Source organism: Micromys minutus (genome assembly GCF_963924665.1).
Source record: "Micromys minutus genome assembly, chromosome: 3".
NCBI classification, from domain to species: Eukaryota; Metazoa; Chordata; class Mammalia; order Rodentia; family Muridae; genus Micromys; species Micromys minutus.
The window spans coordinates 6,573,289-6,598,688 of record NC_137972.1 but is presented as its reverse complement, the minus strand read 5'-3'; the positions used below and the strand labels follow the sequence as shown (position 1 = coordinate 6,598,688).

Sequence of the window (25,400 nt, the reverse complement as noted above, 5' to 3'; positions counted from 1 at the left end):
CCTCTCTGTTGCTTTGGTCCTAGTAGTTTATCATAGCTAGAGAAACCCTGATTAAGCAGCCTGACCCTGAGATAATTTTCATTTTGGCATGTGTTGATTTTCAGTATTACTTTATATAGTTCTATAAATAATTTAACTCTCTGCTTTATCTTTAACAACTGCTCCCCTACTGAGTTGTCTCTTTATCCAGATCCCAGGGCTTGGGCTAATTTCATTGTAACTTGTCAGTCTCTACTCTGTTGTATCCCTGGAAGGCTATTCTTTTTTTTTTTTTTTGGAAGGCGATGAAGAGGACAGTTGGTCTCAGGGAAAATCCGGAATGGGGGAAGGACTTTGGAAGAGTACAAAGAAGGGAAATTGGTTGAGATGTAATATGTAAGAGAAAAATTTTTAAAAATTAAGAAAAGTCCACATCACAAATGAACAAACTGACTTGTTACAGTTCAGCAAATAATTTAACTGCTGTCTTATGAAAAGACAGTTGTGGGATTTTGAAAGCAGAGACATCCTTAAACAATCAGAAGAACAAAATGGGAGAACCTGAGAAAAGGGTTGGAATCCATGGCTTCAGATGCTTTGCCAAGATTAAGGTATGGATTGTTTAGACATATGCACACAGACACACACAAACACACACACACACACACACACACACACACACACATACACACACACACACACACTAATGCATACAGGCAGAGCAGTGTGTAACAGAAGTATCAAAATCATTGTAATATTGTTCAGCTTACATGAAGTTTTGCAACAAAAATGACATTTTATCCTATGTGTAGTTAATTCCTAGACTTAAAAACATTATTTTATAATTAGGGATATCTAAGCAGGATTATTTATCCAGGATAAAAGGGAATGTTTTTTTTCTCCCTTATTTCTATTTTAAAATTAACATTACATTTCAATTGCAGCCTCCTTCCTTTTAGAAAAAGAACAGGGTTTAACATGTTTTAGGTACATATTAGGTTGTGGTGGCTTTTAGCCTGAGGCCAGAGGTCAGTCCAGTGCTCAGCCTTCAGGGATTCCTGGCAGAAGGTCAGAGGTCACAGCTGGGAAACAGTTCCCTGATAGAAGCATTGTGTTAATTACCATGCAAACAAAACTTTATGATCCAGTCAGACAAATATTTTCTTCATGTATTGGAAGTACAACTGTCATTCTTAGTTAAGAAGGAATTGTTAGCTGGTTTGGTGGTTTTCCATATTCTAGAGATAACAACTGTTTTTATAGCTCTCAAATCAGCTTTACATCACAAAACGTAAACTTATTTGACCCAGAAAATGTGAGCACTGGCCTAGTTTCTGAAGAATCCCTTAGGTATTCCTCTCCAATTTCTGTATTCTCAATCATCATATTCCATGACCGTTTTACTGTGAGTCACCTGTACTAGTTGGTTAACATAAAAAAGAGACATCATACTGAGACTCCGTATAGTACTTTTACTTGCAATGTTATGACATATGAATCATTGGAACCCAAAGCTCTTCTGGTTATCCCTCAGTTCTCACAATCATCTGAGCAGCCCATATCCTTTGGCTCCTAACTTTCCCCAGAAACTATTCACAATCCGGTGGGTGCTAAATACTGAATTCTCGTCCTCAACAAATACATCCAGTGCTCTTATCCACTGAGCTGCATCTCCAGCTTCCTATATTAGGGTAATAATGAGTGTTTTCATTCTGTTACTAGGCTCAGTAGAATTTGTTGAGAAAAGTCATGAGGTATCTTTAACCCTACTTTTCAGAGTTTGTTTCTGGTAAATGTCATAATTAAGATTTCTATTACTGCAGTGTGATATCATGACCACTGTAACTTTAATAAAGAAAAGCCAGTAATTTGGACCAGTTTAAAGACTCATAGGTTTGGTGGTGGAAGGAATTATGGTAGTGCAAAGGCAGATATGGTACAGGAGAAGGAGCTATTATATATACATCCAGACCATCAGGGAGCAGGAATAGGGTGACTATGGAACTGAAGGGTCTTCTGAATGCCCAGAGCCCAGCCCAGTTAGACACTGCCTCTTACAAAGCTGCCCCTCTAATAGTACTGCTCCGTGGTGGTCAAGCCTTCATGCCTATGTGTCTATGGGCCAATCCTATTCAAACCACCACAGTTAGAGTTTAATAAGAGTAGATATTGGTGTTAATGTTATGGAAAAAAATACTGTTAAATTCATGACTTTACAAGATAAAATCTAGAAGTAATTGTTTAGAATTAATCAGATGTCTCTTCTTCCCTGAATTTCGAACTATGTGAGTGTTAGGTGCTTACATTGGCAGACAGAGCAAAGGTCCTGCTTTCTAAATTGAGAATATTATCACTAAGAAAAGTCTCCAGAACAGGAGAATGATAGCCATATTGGCCTTCTATCCTGCACGCATTTGTGACTTCCCACCCATAGGTAGTTCCAACTCAGTGGCTACATGGATGGCTCTGGTTAAGCTCCATGGGTCAAAGAAAATTAATCAAAGATTCACGAATCCTGGAAAAGAAACACTTGTTAGGAGCCAGGGTGCCTCTGGTGAATAAAGGAGAAAAAGAGGGAAAGAAGATAATAATCAGAATATTCCATGTAGTAAACAATATACTTAAACAATACAAATTATTCATAGAAGATAATTTTTCAAGGGGGCCAAGGAGATGCCTCAGTCAGTAAAGCACTTGCTTAGAAAACAGGAGATCTGCAGTTCAGTCCTCAAATCCTACATAACAACTAGTCAGGGTGACATCTGGGTATAATTTCAGCATGAAGAGATGGAGTCTTGCTGACACATGTGTCTCACTGATGAGCTAGCCTTGCCTCCTGGATGCATTCCAGGCAGTTGAGAGTCTCTATCTCCTCCTTTATAAAATAGCTACAATTATGGGGTATTGCATCTGAAACTGTCTTCTGTTCTCCCTGTGTACATATGCACACATGAACTCATCCCACACAAACATATACACATTTATGCAAAAATGATGAAAGAACTTAAGAGAAAAAAAGAAAACCACCCTTGGAAGCATGAAAAGACTGCTCCACAGGGGTTTGCTGTAGACTCTAGAGTGCTGGGGTAAGAAGTCAGTGGGATTAGCTTCATGAATACAGGTGTTATATAGTGGGAGATTTGAATGTGCATGGCCATTGGGTCCTTTTTCTTCTTCACAGAACAAAATATTTTAGAAAAAGAACCAATTAGGCTCATTGACTATTTAAATGATCTTACTGAGTCTAATTATTTTTGTAATTTGGTAGACCTTGGTTTTAAATAAAGGATCTGAATTATAAAACTCAATGAAAAGTATAAAGTGTCACCCATATCCTCTGAAAGATGGAAAGAGTGAACATCTACACAAACAGCATTAGAATTGTGGAGAGAAATGTCTAGAGGTGTAATTATACTATATTGCAGATAAAGAGTACCTTTGAGATATGCTAAACTTGGTACTCTAATTCCGGAATTCGTTTTTCTGTTTTTTCATGCTTCTGCTTTGGTTATGAATTGATACTTGTGACAGTAAAGTTATAAGCATTGGATAAAAAAACTCACACAATAATGTTTGAATATAATTTTGGGTAGGCAGCAGTACAGAAGTTCCAGAAACTTGGATGGTACAATTTTCCATCAATCAGATGGTGGAAGATAAGTTAACAGAAACAAAAATCTCATTCATCACATCACTCAGAGTGTATTAATTAGTCATAGGCAAGTAGTTGGCAGTGTTCTCTTTAGAGCAAGCCATCATTCATCCTGCACCTGAGGGAACCCACCATCTTCTACCCTGTGTTCAATTACATGAACACTGCTTGCAGTGCTTAGATAATGTGTTATAGGGAATATTATACAAGGGAAATAAACAACCCCACAGGTCACTTTGCTGTGACAGTGGTGTCCTGTGTTGTTGTAGAGAACGCAGAAAAAGAGGACTAAGTATTCAACTGCCCAGGGACATCCAGTGACCTGTCATTCCTGTAGAGAAAACACAGGAAACCTGCTCCACACGCAATGCCTCGGTGTGATTCTCTTCTCTCCATTCCTGTCTGAGCAGCACTTGTCCTTCAGACAATAGTCTAGTGATGAAGATTCATGAATAGCTGTTTCTTACAAGGAACAACTCCCTGTCTTTCTGTATGAGTAAGGTACACAGATAAGAGAGCAAAGCCTTAACTATTTAGAAAACGTACCAAATGGTAAGCAACTACTCTAACTGTGCTTCCAGAGTGCACACATGGTGATAGAGAGAGAAGGTGCTCAGATGCTAAGGGCTGTTTAAGTTGGGAATAATAGTCCACCATATGGTAGAGACTGTTTTCTCAGTAAGTGGCAGATATGTAATTGAAAAACTAAGTTTTTTTTTTCTTAATCTCTTTTCTTCCTAGGTGTTTGTGTTGGCATTAATATGGGTAAATATATCAAAAACACTATCAGGAATTTACATGAATTCCATGCTCACACAAATAGAGAGACAATTCGATATTTCCACATATATAGTTGGGCTTATCAATGGGAGCTTTGAGATGGGTGAGTTCTTACAGTTATTTTTATATATTGAAAATTTGTCTTTATTCCCTGCATTAGACCACATAATATAACTGAGTTACATGTTTCTTGGTGTTCCTTGTATAGCCTGGTTTGGTGTGAAGAAGATACTAATTTAAATAACCTCATGATGACAGTTCATTATTGCCACTTATGGTGACATGATTCTGTTTCTTGGGAGAGGGTAATAGGTGAACCACATTAATAACTAGTTCTATCTTTCAGATACTCAAGGAGAAGCTAATGCCCTTTCTTTGGCATTTTAGAAATTTGCTTTGTGACTTCAGAGAAACTGATGTTCTAAAGGAAAGGGCAGATGGTTTTCTTACCCTGCTGTATCTCTAGGTGACAGCTCTTCACTCATAGTTCCTAGGAATGATAAGGGAACTCTCCTGTGTTTGAGTTTGTCAGGCACAATTTCTAAAAAATTTCATGGGCTTCAACTCCTGCTTTTGGCTGATGAACTGTGATATAAGAGTACAAAAGATGAAGGAAGGGATAATTCCATCTATAAACCAAGTGACCTACAAGTTTAATCTTAGTTTTTAGTATCTTTTCAAGTAGAATTGTCTTTAATGTATTTGTTAGAAATGGCAAGGATAATTAGAGTTGAGGAGGTTGCCCACACTGAAAATGACCCCTCTTGTTTCCCAGAATCAAGCTCCTCAGTGCTTATGAGTGCATTCATGTCTTAGGCTGTCAGTGAAGTCAGGATGAGTTCATCTTATGCAATTTTTTTAGTGTTCTGTGAATTAGATTCAGCAAGTATATTTTATTGGTTATCCAAGAATCTACAGGACACAGCTGTACTCAGGAAGAAAGACTAATGTGCAGGGGAGATTTGGACCGACGATGAAGCATCAAATCATTTTCAGTGGAGATGGAGTCAGCCCAGTTTTATGGGAAGTTGGATGTTGCTAGAACATGAGCCTGGAGAGATGTGCAGGAAAGAGAAATGAGTGGAGACTGTGGCTTACTCTTGAGTATGTCTTTTGCCTCTCATGTGGCAGAGTACCTGCATAAGTTTAGAAGTGGATATTAGTCTTTCTATGTGGAGGACTCACCACAAAAAATGCAATTAAAGTGTTTAGGTGAAAAGAAAGCCATTTATGTGGAATTAAAAAATCATCAGAACCTTAAGTGACCTGTTAGGCAGGAATATTTGTGCTTTTTAACAACAATATAAATATAGTTTAGATCTGTTTTTTAAGTAATTATTGGCTCCATTACATTTTGTAGTATCTACAAACAATCACACTGTCATTCATAATGCCACAATGTCAATGTCATATTTATACTTCCATTGGTGACAGAATCATTTCTGTTCATGTCACTATTGCTTCCTACTTCACTGTTAACAGAAATGTTAGTGTCCAGTTAATGATTGTTGAAAATAATTTTTAACCAAGTTAATGGAAAACTTTATTTCTTACAGAACTCTAATTTTTGGAAATGTCATGGACTTTGGGTTAAATGTTAAAGGTTTCTGTCTAAAGTAGGATACATTAACTATTAATAACAACACTGGCTGTGACATGTGACTTAAGGTGAACTGTTAAGTAGAAAGAACTGTGAGAGGAAGCAATTCCCAGTGGCCAGTGAAAGCAGTGTTTGGTGGGCATTTCCAAAGCACTTCTGCCAGCAACCTTTCCTTAAAATGGATAAACTCTGCTTCTCTCCCCATGCCTTCCCATAGATTATTTGAGGAACACAGCAAGGCAATGTAGGAGGTGAACTTAGCATAATGTGAGTTCCTTTTACTTTCCACACAATCTGTATTTCAGACAGGATTTGTACATTCAGGGGGTATAGCCATATACTAGAAAGATGCACAAAGAGTTCAAACAGTAGGTATCCTAGGAGACTGCATTCTGCATGACAGGCTGAATGACAGAGATAGGTTATAATAACAAGAAGGGGCACATTCAAAATATGGCAAAATCTCTTTTATTTAGCTGTAGAAGATGAGACAGCATTGGAAAAAAAAGTCTTCATATATCTTTCAAGTATTTAAGATCACTCAGAGGTATGTTAAGTCATGAAAGTAGAATGTTGGATTTTTCTGATTTCTTTTTCCTTTATGTAGAATATGAACAGGGTAGACATTTTCATCAAATTAAATTTATGTAGTTTGTAGATAATTTACTTATATATTTGGTTCTTTTCAACTCCTCCCTTATTTGTGATCCAAGTATCACAAAATAGAATCAAGATTTAGGATTTTTCAGCCTGAAAGACAAGCTTCCTTCAAGATCCCAATTGCTTTACATTTCAGAACAATACACAACACAGCCTAAGCCCCAGTCCCTATATTGTTAAGGTGGTTGTTAAACAATGGGCCCTAGAGTCTAAATGCTGGAGAGTCTGTTGGCTGAGCGTTGCTAATGTTTTACTGCAAGAAACATTCTCATTCCCCTCTTTCAGGAAACCTTATGTTGATTATATTCGTGAGTTATTTTGGAAGTAAACTGCACAGATCTATCATGATTGGAGTAGGATGTGCAATTATGGGCCTAGGGTGTTTTATTATATCACTACCCCATTTCCTCATGGGCCGGTGAGTATTCTTCCCCTTGATATTTTAGATTCAACTTTAACCTACTGGAAATGGAGCTCAGACTATCCTCTCTGGGAGGAGCAAGGCTTCTTATAGTTTCAGAGAAAAATTCCAAAACTCCTTCCATCTTTGACTACAATTTCAGAACCACATGGCTAAAACTGCCAAATCCTGCTGCTGGCTGGGCTGGAAGATGACTCCCTCTTTCAATTAAATCTTCATCAGCTTTCTGCTTTCCATCTTTTACCTCACGGCCTAAACTTTGATTTTTCCTGGATTATTTTCCCCTGAGTTATTTTGAAATGGCTTCTCCAAATTATTCCTTTTTATTAACAATTTTATTTCTTTATATTGCAAATATTCCTCCCCTTTCTAGTCCCCCCTCTACAAGTTCTTCACCCCCTACTCCCTAATCCTTCCTTCTGAGAGAGTGCTCCCCCACCCATCTATTTCCACCTCAAGTAACAGCCGCACTCTTCCCTGGGTCATCAAGTTTCTACAGGATTAAGCCCATCCCTTCCCACTGTGCATAGACAAGTGAACGCTCTGCTACATATGTAGTGGGGTTCATAGACCAGCCCATGTGTACTCTTTGGTTGGTGGCTTAATCTTTGAGTTCTCAGGGAGATATGGGCTTGTTGATAATGTTATTCTTCCTGAAGGATTACAATCCCCTCAGCTCCTTCAGTACTTCCCCCAACTTTTTCAAAGGGGTCCCCAATCTTGGAAATAGCTGGTTGCAAATACCAGCAAATGTCTCAGTCAGCTTCTGGAAGAGCCTCTCAGAGGACAGCCATACTAGGCTCCTGTCTGCAACTACAACAGGGCACCAGTAAGAAAGTCTGGGTTTGGTGCTTATGCATGGGATATATTACAAGTTAGGCCTGTCTCTGGATGTTCTTTCCTTCAGTTTCTGCTCCAGTTTTGTCTCTGTAATCCCTTTAAGTAGGAACAATTCTGGGTGAGTGGATATATGCCTCAAATAGGTGCCATGTTTAACTACTGGTGGTGGTCTCTTAAGGTTCCATTTCTCCACTTGGGCATTTCTGCTGAGATCATCCCCACTGAGTCTGAAAGCTTCTGACATCCCTGTTGTGTAGGATTTTCTAGTGGTTTCCTGTGCCCCTACCCCACACCTCTGCATATTTCTCTTCATTCTCCTGGGATTTATTCCTTTGTACTTGACCTTGCCCCCTTCTGCTTCTCCTCGCCCTCCCACTCAGGTTCCTACCACTCTCTCACTTCATCTGTATCATATGACTACTTTATTTCCCTTTCTGAATGAGATTCAAGCATCCTCACTTGGGCCATATTTCCAGTTTAGCTTCTTTGATTCTTCAGACTGTAATGTGGACATCCTTTGCGTTATGGAAAATATTCACTTTTAACTGAGTACATACCATGCTTGTCCTTTTGAGTCTGGGTTTCTTCACTCAGGATTATATTTTCTAGTGGCATCTATCTTCCTGAAAAAATTATGATGTCATTGTTTTTATTTAGCTGAATAGTATCCCAGTGTAAATGAATCCCATTTTCCCTATTCATTCTTCAGGTGAGGGAGTTCTGAGTTGTTTCTAGTTTCTGGATATTACAAATAAAGCTGCTAAGAATATACTGGAACATGTAACCTTTGGTATTGAGTATTTTGGGGGAATATGCCCAGGATCTTGCTCTGTTGGTAGAACTATTTCTGATTTTTTGAGAAACTTCTAGATTGATTTCCAGAGTTGTGGTATAAGATTGTTCTCCCATCAGCAATGGCGAAGTGTTCTCTTTTCTCCAAATCCTCATCAGCATGTGCTATTGCTTGAGTTTTTGATCTTAGCTGTTCTCATGGGTTTAGGATGGAATTTAAGAGTAATTTTGATTTGCATTTCCCTGACAAGCTTTACAGTACAATGAAGTAACAGGTGATAGAGCAGGGACTGGATGATTTTGAGCTCTCTCCAAAGTGTGCTCAACTTGCAATTCTCAGAAAGAGTTCTCTGCTCTTGTAAAGGAGGGAAATGATCTACAAGTTCCCTGAAGGAATGTGGAGATCATTGTTTATTATAGAAAATTTAAAAACATCTAAAAATTCTTCCTTCTTTACCTCTGGGTCTCAGTGTACCTTTTTGGATCCTCTTACACCTGTGAGTCTTTCCACTTGAGGGATTGATGACAAGATCTCTATGTTAGGTGGTCTCTACAGGTTCCTCTCTGCATTCTCACTTTGGCTGCTTTTCTGCCATACCTCTTTCACACTGTGCCATTGTTGGGTTGTTACAAAGCCTGACATATATATAGCATTCTGGGCTGCTCCAGCACGGAACTGAACCGTGCTAGCCACTTTTATTCTCTAGCTGCCTCTCTCCCAGCTGTCTCTCTGCCAACAGGGAGCTTTGCTCACAGTCCCCATAGTTGGTAAAATCAAAGCTCCAGAAACTTGTGATTTTCAATGATATTTTGTTTTAGTCAGGTTTTCTATTCCTACACAAACATCATGACCAAGAAGCAAGTTGTGGAGGAAAGGGTTTATTCAGCTTACACTTCCACATTGCTGTTTATCACCAATGGAAGTCAGGACTTGGACTCAAGCATATCAGGAAGCAGGAGCTGATGCATAAGCCATGGAAAAATTTTGTTTAGTGGTTTGCTTCCTCTGGTTTACTAAGCTTGTTTTCTTATAGAACCCAGGTCTACCAGCCCAGGGATGGCATCGCCCACAATGGTCCAGGCCCTCCACTCTTGATCAGTAGTTGAGAAAATGCTCTACAGCTGGATCTCATGGAAGCATTTCTTCAACTGAGGCTTTTTTCCCTTTGTTAACTCCAACTTGTATCCAGTTGACTCAAAACCAGCCAGTAAAGATTTATATGTTAAATTTTTAATCCACAATACACTTACAACCAATACTCAGAGATATAAACTGCTCACCTAGATAAGACAAACTGAACTATAGAAGCCCTTAAAAATATTCATATCTACCTATCATCAATTAAGACCACCTGGATATAAATCCTTCTTTTTCGGCTTCATCTTGATTTTCCCCACTACTCTTCTTCCTCTCTCCTGCCAAAACTTTTCCACACCTACCCCTCCTTGTTGTTTAATGATAGGCTATGCTTTATCCTGGACCTGCCTTCCTGCATAATGACGTCATCCTCAAACTTTAAAGAAAATTCATGGTTTTCTGTTTTGTTTTATTTTTTGTTTGATTGGCTTTTTAAACTTCCATTCATTCAGGTTTTTTTCTAGTTTTATTTTATTTTATTTTTGGGAGAGGCTTGAACGAAGATCAGGCTTACTTAAAGCTGTGTATCTGAGGGTAGCCTTGAGATTCTCATTCTCCTTTTACTATTTCTCAACTGGTTTGGTGACATTCATTGGACACCATGCTGTATAAGTTACTGATACTTATACAGTGTAAGTTTATTTACTTCTGGAACTTAAACCCAGACCTACATATTCAGCCTAACAATTTATTTTCTTTACATCTGCGTGTCTCTCTATCTATCTATCTATCTATCATCTATTATCATCATCTATTTCTCTATCTGTGTGGTGTACGCACACATGTGTTTATCTCTGTGACTGTGTGTACATGTGGATATCAGATGACGACTTTATGGAGTCATTCTTCTATTTCATCTTATAACTTCATGTGGGTTTCAGAAACTGAACTCAGGACTTCAAGCTTGTGCAGCAAGTGCTATGCCTGCTGCATCCTCTCACTGGCCACACCGCAGAATTCATGACGTTAGACTGATAGCTGTGGAAATGTCTTTACCTGCTCTAGATGCCCTTTTTCTTGGATTCAGGAGTCAGTAATCTGCAGATGCTTTCATTGCACCCAACTCCTCACAGTCAATGCTTTCTGTGTTCACACAGACATGAATATGAAACGACAATTTCAACTACAAGCAACTTGTCCTCAAACAGCTTCTTGTGTGTGGAAAACAGGACCCAGACCTTAAATCCAATGCAAGATCCAGCAGGTTGACTCATGCTTCTTATTGCTTTTAGCTCAGAGACTCAACCACAAAATTCTCTTTTATGAAGGGCTTTAATACAATACTGAGTTTAGTAGTCATTTAATACAAATGAACACAATTTATTTCCCTCTTCAGGAAAAGGAGATATCTAATAACTAAGAATACTCTTCCTTATGAGTTTGAATATACTTATTAGGAACCCTTTATACTTAACCAACATTATATATTTATTTCCATAAGGAAGAATGATGTTGATGTGGAAGGATATATTTAGCAATATAATCTAATATATGGGATTGGTCTAGTTTGTTTTCTCTTGCTTTGATGAAACACTGACCTAAAATATGCTGATAAAGATTTATTGTCAGTTATAATTGACCATCAAATAATCATGTGGTTTTCTCTTGTTTTATTGCAGAATGTGTGGGAAAAATGAAATCATTAATGTGGATATATGTACTGTTAGGAAACATTATACGTGGAATTGGTGAAACTCCCACCATGCCTTTGGGTATGTCTTACATAGAAGACTTTGCCAAATCTGAAAACACTCCCTTTTACATTGGTAAGTATGAGAATTGTCCATCATCAGGAGGATAGAAATCAATTATTGATTTAGATGCTTTATAATTTCTTGAGAATAAGCAAAGCACAACAAAATTGCAGGTCATAAGATTGCTCGATGGGGAAAAGTAAAGGTATATCCAGATGAACTTCTTCATCAAGCTGCTTCTCATGATTGAAGAGCCCGCTTATCTCTTTATCCTATAGTCCTCTGATAGAAAACCAAGGAAAGTGGACAGGAGTCATAGTCACAAGCATCACCAACAGAATATAAAAGATAGAAGAGAGACACTAAGAGGCAGAAGATATCATAGGAAATATTCACACAACACTCTAAGAAAATGCAAACTACAAAAGCTCCTAATCCAAAACATTCAAGAAATCCAGGACACAATGAGAAGACTAAATATAAGAATTATGTATATATATGCAACGATTCCTAACTTAAAGAGTCAGTAAATATCTTCAAAAAATTATACAAGAAAACTTCCCTAACCTAAAGAAAGAGATGTCCATAAACATAAGAGAAGCTATAGAACTCTAAATATATTGAGCCAGAAAAGAAATTCCTCCTGACACATAGTAGTCAAAATACCAAATGTTCACAAGCCTGCGAGGACACACGTAATCAAATTGAAGCCTTTAAAGAGGAAACACGAAAATCACTCAAAGAACTACATGAAAACATAACCAAAGAGATGAAGGAATTGAAAATGCAAATAGAAACAATAAGGAAAACACTAAAAGAGACAACCCTGGAAATACAAAACTTAAAAAAGAAATCAGAAGTCAAAGAGGCAAGTGTCTCCAACACACTACAAGAGATGGAAGACAGAATCTCAAATTCTGAGGACAATGTTAAAAGCAGAGGCAAAATATTCAGACAAGATGAAAAACCAAAAGGCTCCTAACCTAAAATGTCCAGGAGATCCAGAACATAATGAGAAAACCAAACCAAAGGATAATAGGAATAGAAGAGGGTGAAGAATATCAACAAAGAGGCACAGTAAATATATTTAAAAAATCATAGAAGAAAACTTTCCTACCCTTAGAATGAGATGACCATAGGCATAAAAGAAGACTACAGAACTCCATATAGATTGGACCAGAAAGGAAATTCTTCCTTACAAATAATAGTCAGAACGCCAAGTGTTCAAAACAAACAAACAAAAAAAAAGAATACTAAAAGCAGTAAGGGAAACAGGTCATGTAACATATAAAGGCAGATCAACCAGAATTATACCCTACTTCTCAACAGAGATTATGAAAACTAGAAGATCCTAGACAGACATCATACAGACCCTAAGAGAACACAAATGTCAGCCCAGGTTAATATACACAGCAAAAGTCTCAATCACCATAGATGGAGAGACCATGATATTCCAGGAAAAACCTAAATTTACACAATATCTGATCACAAATCCACCCTATAAAGAATAATAGAAAGAAAACCAAACACAAAGAGGGAAACTACATCCTGGAAAAGGCAAGAAAATAACTAAGCAAGAAAACCAAAATAAGACAGACACACAGACATAATTCTACTTCTAAAAGCAAAAATAGCAAGAAACAGCTACCACTGTTCCTTAATATCTGTTAACATAAATGGAATCAATTCCCCAATAAAGAGACATAGACTATTAGACTGAATACATAAACAGAATCCAGCATTTTGCTGCATATAGGAAACTCATCTAAGAGACAAAGACAGACACTACCTAAGAGTAAAAGACTAGGGAAAAAAAAAAAAAAAAAAAGAAAACCTTCCAAGCAAAGAGCCTCAGAAACAAGAGGGAGTATCCATCTAATATCAAATAAAGTAGGTTTTCAAGCAAAAGTTATCAAGAAAGATAAGGAAAGACATTTTTTACTCATTACAGGGAAAATGTATCAAGATGAATTCTCAATCCTTAACATATATGCTCCAATTACAAGAGCATGCATAGTCAAAACAGTTACCCTACTAAAGATTAAAACATACATTGCACCACAGACAATACTAGTGGAAGACTTCAGCATACCACTTTCATCAATGGACAGATCATGGAAGGAGAAACTGAACAAGGACACAGTGAAACTAGCAGAGGCTATGAACCAATTGGAATTAATAGACATGTAAAGAACATTTAATCCTAAAACAAAACAATACACCTTCTTCTAAGCACCTCATGGGACCCTACAGAGTCACAAAACAAGCCTCAATAGACATAAGAAGATTGAAATACTCCCTTATCAGATCACTATGGACTAAGGCTGGTCTTTAATAACAACAACAACAACAAAAACAACAAAAGCCCTTATAAACATGGAAGTTGAACAATGCTCTACTCAATGATAACATGGGCTAAGAAGAAATAAAGAAAGAAATTAATGAATTTCTAGAATTTAATGAAAATGAAAGCACAACATACCCAAACCTATGGATGCAATGAAAGCAGTACTAAGAGGAAAACTCATAGCTCTGAGTGCTTCCGAAAAGAAACTGAAGAGAACATACATGGACAACTTGACAGCACAGTTGAAAGCTCTAGAACAAAAGCAAACAGATACATCCAAGAGGAGTAGATGGCTATAAATAATCAAACCCAGAGCAGAAATTAACCAAATAAAACAAAAAGAACAATACAAAGAATCAACAAAACCAAGAGCTGGTTCTTTGACAAAATTAATAAGATTGATAAAACCTTAGCGAGACTAACTAGAGGGCAAAGAGAATGTATCCAAATTAACAAAATCAGAAATGAAAGTGGATACATACCAAATGAAATTGAGGAAATTCAAGAAATCATCAGATCCTACTACAAAAGCCTATACTGAACAAAACAGGAAAGTCTAGAAGAAGTGGATGAATTCCTAGACAGATACCAGATACCAAATTAAATCAGGACCAGGTAAGCCATCTAAATAATCCCATGACACCTAAAGTAATAGAAGCAGTCATCAAAATCCTCCCAACCAAATAAAGCCCAAGACTAGATGGGTTCAGTGCAGAATTCCATCAGATATTATTGATGACCTAATATCAATACTCTCCAAACTATTCCACAATTAGAATCAGATGGAACACTACCCAACTCATTCTTCTTTATGAAATTCCTAGGAAAATGGATGCATGTAGAGAATTTCATCCTAAGTGAGGTAACCCAGTCACTAAAGAACAGACACAATATGCAGTCACTGATAATTGGATACTAACCCGAGAAAGCTCTGAATACCCCAGAAACAACTCACAGGCCATATGAAACTCAAAAAAAAAAAAAAAAAAAAAAAAAAAAAAAAAAAAAAACTCCAAATGCCAAAAAGTGAAAGCCTCAGTCCTTCTTAGAAAAAAGAGCATATAGCACCCTCTGAGAGTATGGTAAACCTGGACCTTAAATCAGTAGTAATTCAAGAGATAAGAATATATCCTTGTGGAAATTTTTGTTATTCAAAAATTATTATGTTTAATCTATACATACCCAGAAAACTCTGATTGTTTCCATGTTATGTTCCGTTCTACATGTACTTTATGCTTATGGTAACTAGTAAGATTTCAATGCATAATATCAAAACTCTAAAAGAATTAAGTACTGGCAAAAATATATTCATAAAATATATTCATACAATTTATGCCAAAATGCTTTTAAAAATCTGATATATAGCTCTCTTTTTAAAGTGAATTTGTAAAAAAACAAACAAACATACAAAAAAAACAAAACAAACACCCTCCCCCAAAAGAAAAAACTGGAGAGAGCATACAGTATCTGCTTAACAGCACAGCTGAAAGATCTAAGGCATAAAGAATCAAATACACCAAGGTGGAATAGACCGCAGGAAATAATTAAACTCAGAACTGAAATCCAGTAAATAGAAACATAAAGAACTATACAGAGAATCAACAAAACCAGGATCTGGTTCTTTGGGACAATCAACAAGGTACTAAATCCTTAGCCAGACAAGCAACAGGGAACACAGCCAGTATCTGAATGAAAATAGAGGCATTACAACAGAAACTGAGGAAACTAAAAATATAATCTGAGCATGCTACAAAAGCTTATACTCAACACAACTGGAAAATCTAGAAGAATGTCTATGATGGAAAGGCTTAATAGTATGCAGCAACTGTTTGGGGGGTAAAGTGTGCCAGCAACTAATTGGAAAGTTACTGTGGTCTTTAACATAATTGTGTGCTTCTGGGAGTCATGCCATAAACTTAACTTCTGCTCTCCTCTGCATCGATGGTCTTTAGGCAGAGGGTGAGCTTGTAACTAGGGGGTACAGGTTTATTGGTGAAAAAGCGCATGAATTAAAACCATTCATCTTTTGACTGGGAAGCAAATATAATGAGAAGGGGAAATGTTTGAATCATACTCTAGTAGTGCCCCCTGGGTAACAAGTATGCAAGAGATGGAGTTCTGAGGACATCTTATATTAAAAGAATTGGAGCTTCTTTCTTAGTACTTACAAGAACTAATGTATGTACATGCAACACATATATGTACATGTAACATATGTATATGTGTACTACATATATTCCAGGTGTAATTTATTTATATGTTGTGTATATAAAAATACCTGAGATATATATATATAAAATAGGGAAGAAGCCTGATTATGTAATGATCTGTCTTTGTTTGCTTGCAGGGATTTTAGAAGTTGGAAAAATAATTGGCTCAATGATTGGATATTGGTTGGCATCTTTCTGTGCAACCATTTATGTAGACACAGGGTCTGTGAATACAGGTAACACAATGAATTTTATTTATGAAGCCCAGTCCACCGAGGGTGAGAGAACGTGCTAGAATTCTATACCAATGTTGGAATAGAATGTTGATCCCCAATTAAGAAAATTATCACCGCTTACAGATGGCATACCTAAAGGCAGCAGAAGTAAGGGTAAAATGCCATATTCTGACCCACAAGTCTTCATTCCCTTACCATATTTAACCCATACTATTGGTTTTAAAAATTTGCTCAAATGGGCTTTTTAAAAATTCAATGAGATAGTAAGTATGGATTACAAAACATGTTTTAGTTATATGATGAGTAACAAGTTATAAAAATTTTACATGACAAATGAGAATACTCACTTACTACTGGAAAACATCACCACATACTGCTAGATAAAATCAGTTAACTTTCAGTGAGCGCACAAAATGAAACTAATAATTGGATAACGTGTGTTTTGTCTTCTCTCTCTTCTCCTCTTACCTCTTTTCCTCTTCTCTCTCTCTCTCTCTCTCTCTCTCTCTCTCTCTCTCTCTCTCTCTCTCTCTCTCTCTCTCTCTCTCTCTCTCTCTGTCTCTCTCTCTCTCTCTTGCTCTCTCTCTGTCTCTCTCTCTCTCTCTTGCTCTCTCTCTCTCTCTCTCTCTCTCTCTCTCTCTCTCTCTCTCTGTGTGTGTGTGTGTGTGTGTGTGTGTGTGTGTGTGTTTGTGTGTATGAACTGTGGTTGTTGGTGCTTGCTGGGTTAGAAGAGGGTGTCAGATGTCCTGAAATCAGAGTCACAAGAATTGTGAGTTTTCAGGTGGGTCCTTGGAATAGAATTCAGGACCTCTGTAAGATAAACAATAACACGTTAGCCACTTAACTGTCACACCAGCCTTTTTCTCATCCACCATGTTTTCAGACATGACTACATCAGGTTAAAACTAAGTTTAAAGTTGTTTAAATGTGTCTCAACTGCAGTTTAAGCCTTTTTGCAATATTGTTTTAAGTATTTCTCCATTAGGTACTCTAGAACCTCTTCTGATTTAGTTTTAACTTTCCTCAATTAATCAACCTCAGATGCTTTTCCTAAAGGTCTGAATTATCCCAGTGGGGTTGGAGTTGCCAGTCATCCCTGCACTAAGAAGCAGAGGCAGAGGATCACACGTTCAAGGCCCAAACAAGAACAAGTGATGTACGAAGTTTATGCTCAGATGCAATCATGATGAGTAATAGTTTTCTAGAGTTTCTACAGGAAAGAATGATGCAAACTATTACAGTATCTACATTTTTTTACAGAGGACCTGACCATAACTCCTATGGATACGCGCTGGGTCGGTGCTTGGTGGATCGGCTTTTTGGTCTGTGCAGGAATAAATATCCTGACTAGCATCCCCTTTTTCTTCTTTCCCAAAACACTTCCAAAGGAGGAATTAGAGGATAATTCAGAAGAAACTAAAAATGGCGAAGAAGATAAACACAGAGAAAAAGCCAAAGAAGAAAACAGAGGACTCACTAAAGGCAAACAGGAAATCTTTAAACTCTGGTCTAGATGGGTGTGTGGTTAGTGGGCACTTGTCACTTATGCTGAGTTGAGATAGTTTGTCACTAATTGTCCCTACTCAGACCTGGCAAACTTCTTCCAGATTCACCACTGGAAAATGACTGATCTGATAGGGAACCTAACTTACCTTAGATTAGACTGATAAAAACACAAAGCCTATATGCATAATCAATGAACAAATATATTTTTCCAACTGTCTGAAAATTCCATTTCTCAGAAAATATCAGTCTCAAAATTAAAAAATAAAAGTAACTAGAAATCCAAGCTAAAGATAAAGAGTAAAAAAGTCTATGTAATACGAAAAATGTAAGTTTAGTTGTGAGCATTTTTGAAGTCACAGGTGAAATGGAAACTAGGATAAGTAATATAGTCTCTATATTTGAAAGTTTGTGATAGTCTACAGGGGAACTGTTTCCTTAGAACAAACTATTTTACAGTAAATGGGAATGTTTCTAACTGACAATGCAGAGTAGAGATGCTTCTATGAGGAGCTAAGGTAGGACAATGCACATTCTCAAAACTTTCTGCCATAGCTGTGTGTGTGTAGAAAGCTGTACAGTGTTCTCAAGAGATCAGGGTTAGTGCATAAAGGGTTTCGCTTAGGCTCTGAAATTCTTAAAAATAGAGTTGGCAGATGAGAGGGTTCTATGCTTTACTCTCCAGTGAAGGTAGGAGAGTATTGTATTACTGGGTGTCTGTTTTGTTCTGGTACAGACTACTGTGGGGAGCTCTTTATTGTTATTTCCTCCAACACACACAGCCCCCAATAATTATGTGCATGAAACAGTCATAGGTCTGCTTTAAACACTACAGTACAAGGCTAGGGTGCTTTTTCACAGGCTTAAACATTCTCAGAACTATGGGCATGTTAAGGATCCTCCCAAAAGGGCAAATGCTGACTGTTCTGGGAGACTTTGTGATCTGCTAGATCAAACTAAATTCCAAGCTAGGAAAGAGCCTACCAGAGAACAAACCATACAAATTATAATTGTGAACTCTGGAAATTCATTTAAGAAGACAGGGATGTCCACAAACATGTGAATTCTAAAGTTTCAATAAATACTGACGACAACCATCTCACTCATAAAGATCGATTTTGCCACTAATTCAACTCTTGTTTATTAAACTGTCCTGCCCGTATTTCTAAATGGTCTCTTCTTGACAGTTTTCTGTCAATGAAATTACAGGTAACTTGTTATGAATACTATAAAATTATAGAGTAAAGCATTAAATATGAAGACATGGAAATGAAAGAAACTAAGTGTAAATTTCATCGAAATCATATTCAGTTACATTCAGTCCATTTCCTACAGAAGGGATCTAAACTTGACTCTCAGCTTCTTAAACATGGGATATTTTTGGTTCAGTCCCTTGGAAAGTGCTTGCTATACACCAGCTGAATGAGCATTCCGAATAGTGAGACCTTCATGTTGAGATGATTCTGAGCATCACTAGGTGCTTCTAGTGCACTGCCTGCTGTAAAGTGCTGGTGAGATGCTGAGGTTGTCTGGGTAACAGCCTGACTCCAAAGCATTCCCAAGTCCTTAGCTTATCCATTCTAGCATCTTTATGATAGCATCAGTGTCTGGACTCAAACATCATCAAAGTGAATTCCTTGCTGATTGCAGAGAACATACTAGTCACTCTCTAGTGAAATCAGGACATTAATAGAAGAGAATAATAATAGGTCAACTTTAATAGGAGAGAAAAAATAAAATAGAGTGCAGCCACAGACTTGAGTCCATCTCCTCATAGGTTTTCTTGGTGGCACAATTATGTTCTGGTTCATACATAACTTGTTATGTCACTAACTTATAGATATGACTGAAACAATGAGCTAGAACTTTAGCCCTAAAGGGGTAAAGATCTATCAAGTGCATTTGTGTCACAGCATGGGATCTGTGAGAAAATTTTAAGGGAACACTGGTCACAAAACACAATGCCAAGTTACCTTGATGATCTTGACATTCTCTTGTTTCAGATTTCCTGCCATTCATGAAGAGCCTTTCCAGCAATCCAATTTACATGCTCTGCGTCCTTACAAGTGTGTTCCAGGTAAATGGATTTGTCAACATTGTTACCTTCAAGCCTAAATACCTGGAGCATCACTATGGAAAATCCACTGGAGAGGCCCTCTCCCTCATTGGTATGAAGTTTCACTGTTTGTTTCATAGCACTCCCCTCCCCCCCAGAGGGCTGCACTTAAACAACATCTCAAGGACAAGATAAACAGCAAAATAACATGACTAGTAGATCACACTGTAACCAAAATCTCTTCGAGTGATTTTTTTATAAATTCCCTTTTTCAATATCCAGGGACATAAATACAAAACAGGGAAACAAATAGTCCAAAAATTCCCTACAGTTCTCTTTCCAGTTTGAATGGAAACCATCAGAGTTTATGGAAGTCTTGGGAGGTAGTTCATGCAGTTCGGTTTTTGGACAGGGAATATGGTAATTCAAAGAGGAATCCAGAGTTAGCTCACTGAGATTTTCAGTCTTACTCCCAGATTTCAGTTCAGGACTTCAGTTCTCCATGTTACTCCTAGTTTAGTTGCTTGTTGTGATCTGAAGAGTGTGTGCCCATTTTTACCTTTCCTACTTTTCCCTTGAAAACTGTCTGTCACAGGCTGGCACAGTCCACATTATCTAGGGTTCTCTGAAAGTCCAGATCTCAGTCCTCACCCTCAGATGTGTACAAGTAAATGCAGTGGCTCAGGGCTGCAAAGGATGGTTAAGTTCTTCTAAGCCTGGTGCTGAGGGTGTGGGAATACAACTTAGCCAGGAACTTCTCTTTCCTTTCCTTCATCTTTTTCCCCTTTGGTTTTTGACTGTGAAAAGACACCCAGGGATGAAGAATGCGAGACAATACGCATTACCCAAAATATTCTACATTTGATAACCATTCACATAGCAGTGACCTTCAGAGTCACATCACCTGGAGCCAAACCTGAATCAAATTCCCAATAAACAGAGTGGAAAGAAATATATGAATTTTTTACAACTTTATTTGAAAAACAAAGATAAATGTACAGATTTTAAGCATTTATGCATAAAAGTATGGAAATACATTGTTGTCAGTTCTTGATTTTTTTAAAGGTTTGATAGTATGCACTAAAATCTTACTAGTTACAATGAGTATAAAGTACATGTAAAACAGGATGTAACCTGGAAATAGTCAAAGTTTTCTTGGTGTGTAAAGATTAAGCATAATGGTTTTTCATTTTCTTTCTTTTCTTTTGGCCTTTGTTTTTCTCTTGAACTTCCTATAGTCTGTGAGTTATTTCTGGGGTGTTCAGAGCTTTCTGGGGTTAGTATCCAATTATCAGTGACTGCATATTATGTCTGTTCTTTTGTGACTGTGTTATCTCATTCAGGATAATATTCTCTAGATGCATCCATTTTCTTAAGAATTTCATAATGTCATTGTTTCTGATAGCTGAGTAGTACTCCATTGTGTAAATATACCACAATTTTTGTATCCATTATGTATATATGTATGTGTGCATGTTTGTGTGTTATAGTTAAAAAGTTTATTATAGCTTTCTGCAAATGATTAAATAAATGCTAATCATCTTTTTAAAGTAACTTACAGGGGCCTTGGGAAACCTCTTCACATGTAATTTGTTAGGAGATTGGAGTTATGATCACTGTATATCAGAACTAAATATCAGAACTAAACAGTTTCTTTTATTTCCTTTTTTGAAGTAGTTTCTTAAGTAATATGTATTAGATACATCAATAACATTTATTTTCTGCTGTCTTTTAAAAATACTATTTTACTTACATTTATAGGTCGTTATTCCTTACCTTTAGTAACTGTTGGATATTTAATTAGTGGTTTTATTATGAAGAAGTTCAAGATTACTATCAAGAAAGCTGCATTCATAGCATTTTGCATAATCATGTCTGAGTGCCTTTTATCCCTCTGTAACCTGATGCTCACCTGTGACAACATTCCAGTTGCTGGCTTAACTATCTCTTATGAAGGGTATGTTTCCTTATGAATATCATAATATTTTTACAAGTGCTAGTCCATTTTCCTATAGGTTATATATGATCAAGTAATTTTATTACAACTTAAGTGTAATGATCTATGGTTATCTTGTAGCTTCCTTCCACCTGTTAATTCTATACCAACCAATACAAATCATGTGCTTATTAAAGATGTATGGGGACCACCAGTGACTAAGTGTGATAGCAAAAAATAGTCTAGGCTTTGTAGACTAAATTATACATATATTCTCTACGGGCTGCAATCCTTGATAAGTCTCTTAATGAACTCAGATTTAGCATAAATGAATCTAATACATGCTGAGTCAACCTGTTTGTGTGTGTGTGTGTGTGTGTGTGTGTGTGTGTGTGTGTGCGTGAGAGAGAGAGAGAGAGAGAGAGAGAGAGAGAGAGAGAGACTGGTGTATTTATATCTTACATACTCTTTAGTCTAGATTTTATATTTCAAGTGATTCCTGTCTATATTCTGCATTTGCCTGGAAAATTAAAAAAAAAAAAAACTTTGTTTAGGATTCAGTTATATAATTAACCAATCTATTAAAATGTAATAAAGGATACACTTAGAGATTCTCTTCAAAGGGCTGAGGGCACAACTCAGTTGTAAAATGCTTGCTGGGTAGGCAGAAAGTCCAGAGTTCAGGTGCCCAGAAGGTGTGTAAAGATTGACCTGGTTGACTATTCGTAAAGCAGCATTCCCACTGTGAGCTTGTGGCCTCCACAGAAAAACACTCCAAGTTCCTGGATCTGCTAGTCTGGCATTTTCAGCAGTGAACAGCATGATTCTGTCTCTATCTAGATGGAAGGTTATAGTCTGACCTCCCAACACATGCTATTGTACTTGTGTGCCTATGCAGAAGTACAGGTTCCTGTGTGCACACATGCACACATGAAGACAAGATTAAAAGCAAATTTTGTTTAAATAATCTTAAGAATTGAAAGATATAAATAATTTCAAATGTAAAATCATAACTAATATATAATCGGATTTGAATCTCTTTTTAAGATAAGTATGTTTCCAATCATGTTGTAAATGTAGAAAGTGAAACTCGGGGCATTATTGAGTTACAGAAAAAGGCTTCAACATCACCAAATAGAACTGTAATACCCACTTATGTTGACTCTATACTGTATAAGGGACAGGGTTTGAATTCAGCTTCTGTACATCCACCTTATAGTCTTTCAATCCTATAGTGAGTGCTGAGCACTTTCTGTATCTTAACATCATGTCTGGTTAGTGAAACCTGTCTGTTTTGGGGACAGAATGCAGCATTTATATGATAAATGGAAACTGCAGATTTTATTCAAGACAGCCCTCTTTCATTATTTCCCATCATGCAGATTAAAGAGATTAGCCTTCTTCATTTTAGCTCTGACAGCAAAGTACTTTCTCAAAAATTAGGCACTGAACTCTTGTTTCTGAAGGAATTGAAGAAAGCAGTCCTGGGACCAGTAGAGAAGATAACTTTTATGCCAAAACCTTGTACAGATACCACATTGATATTTGCATGATTCCTGTTTCTGTTCTGGGGAAGAAAGTGAGATCTCTCTCTCTCTCTCTCTCTCTCTCTCTCTCTCTCTCTCTCTCTCTCTCTCTCTCTCTCTCTCTCTCTCTCTCTCCCTCTCTCCTCCCTCTTCTTACTGCCTCTCCCACTTCCCTCCTTCTTCTATCCATCTTCCTCTATCCATCCATCCCTCCCTTCCTTCTTGGTTTTGTGCATCTGAGTGCATGCATGCAGGGCTGAAGGGAAGAAAATAAAGTGATTTTGTAGGATTTCTCTATACGTGATGCTATTTCAAATCATTTCAGAGCTCAGCAGTCTTTCGATATGGAGAACAAGTTCCTTGCTGACTGCAACACACAGTGTAGCTGTTCAACAAAAACGTGGGATCCAGTGTGTGGTGACAATGGCCTAACATACATGTCAGCCTGTCTTGCGGGCTGTGAGAAGTCTGTCGGACAAGGAGCCAACATGGTAACGTCCTTTCAATGCTTGGAGTGTTTGTATACTTCATCAACATGTGCTATGAACTAAACCTACATTTACTAAAAAAAAAAAAAAAATGTCATGCTTAAAATAGATAAGCATAGATATCACTGGTCTGGAATTTTCTCGTTCTGTTAGGCTGCCTGACAAGTGAACCCCATGGAGTTACCTGTTCCCACTTTCAGACATAATGCTGCAAGCACATCTTCTTGCATGCATTGTTCACATGTGCACTGGGATGAGAACTCAGGGCCTCATGTTTGTGCAGGACCTTAATGACTGTTACATCTCTCCCAGCCTCATCATGACAGTATAGTATGATGAAGAGTCACAAATGTTCCTTAATGTCACCATATTATAGTACTTGGCAGTCATATTAAAATATAACCTTTGATGCTTAATCAAACCTGCAAGTACAACAATGAAAAGTATTGACTTTATTTATTTTTTCACAAACTCTTAATATTTATTCCTTGTATTTAGTTAATCTTTATGTGGATGTGTGCACCTCCCTCTCCCTTTCCCTCCTCTTCACCCCTCCATCTCCTCCCCCCTGTCTCTGCCTCTCTTTCTCTCTGTAGGTGAATATGTGCAATTCTGTGTTTTGGAGGTCTGAGAGCAACTTGAATTTGATTCCCTCTTTTGGCCATGTGGGTTCTAGTGACAATAAGTTGACATCAGTCTAGGTAGCAAGTGTCTTTGAATCCTGAGTCATTATGCTGTCCCTTAAAATTTTTATTGATATGTGTTCATTATACACAAGTTTCATGGTGTGATATCCATCTAGTATATTATATACTTTGGCCATATCCACATCCACTAAACATCCCTAATTCCATTTTCCTTTTTTGTTATTATGTTTTCTAGTCCCTCTTCTAATTCTCTGTCTATCTCTCTCATTCTCTACCCATCTCTCTTCTCTCAAGCTCTTCATCTCATGCACATATACACATACATACATATATACACATACTTACACATACAGATGTATATACAAATATCATACACATACACACCTACATGTATATATATATATATATATATATATATATATATATATATATATATACACACAGATGAACACACACACATTGATACACACACACACACACAAGCACACACACACACACACACACACACACACACACACATACAGATGAACTAAACGTTCAACATATTTAGGATCCACAAAACAGAGAATATATGTTTGTTGTTGCCTTTGATTCTGAGGACACAATCCATCTGAAGTATTTTTATCTGTTTTCTGACTGTGGAAACTGAGATTCTAGATATTCCCACCCTGAATATGACCCACTGGAACAACTCTTCTATTTTTAGAGTGTCTTGTTGGCTCAGTATTGAATTTTGCACTAGTGTAAGGGGGTGACTGCTTATTCAGAATTGTCTCCATCCCCTGCTCATTTCTCCCATGACCTGAGCTCCTGAGGACATTCATACATTTGGTGCGGATGCTACTCAATAGTGTTAATTCCTCTTTTAACCAAGAAAAAGTCATATCCTTTCATT

General features: G+C 37.3%; 1 protein-coding gene across 1 annotated transcript in view; it reads left to right on the top strand.

Annotated features, from left to right (window-relative positions):
• Positions 1-530: 530 nt before the first annotated feature.
• The window catches only part of LOC308418548 (solute carrier organic anion transporter family member 1A6-like), a gene marked incomplete at both ends in the record, with an annotated part of 41,228 nt that continues 16,358 nt past the window's right edge, over positions 531-25,400 (top strand). The window contains 10 exons of the mRNA XM_080913934.1: positions 531-590; positions 4,373-4,514; positions 6,957-7,089; positions 10,960-11,066; positions 11,482-11,628; positions 16,251-16,349; positions 17,610-17,831; positions 19,856-20,020; positions 21,670-21,865; positions 23,696-23,861. Coding sequence (XP_080770060.1) covers positions 531-590; positions 4,373-4,514; positions 6,957-7,089; positions 10,960-11,066; positions 11,482-11,628; positions 16,251-16,349; positions 17,610-17,831; positions 19,856-20,020; positions 21,670-21,865; positions 23,696-23,861 — 1,437 coding nt within the window. The remainder of the gene's footprint in view (positions 591-4,372; positions 4,515-6,956; positions 7,090-10,959; positions 11,067-11,481; positions 11,629-16,250; positions 16,350-17,609; positions 17,832-19,855; positions 20,021-21,669; positions 21,866-23,695; positions 23,862-25,400) is intronic.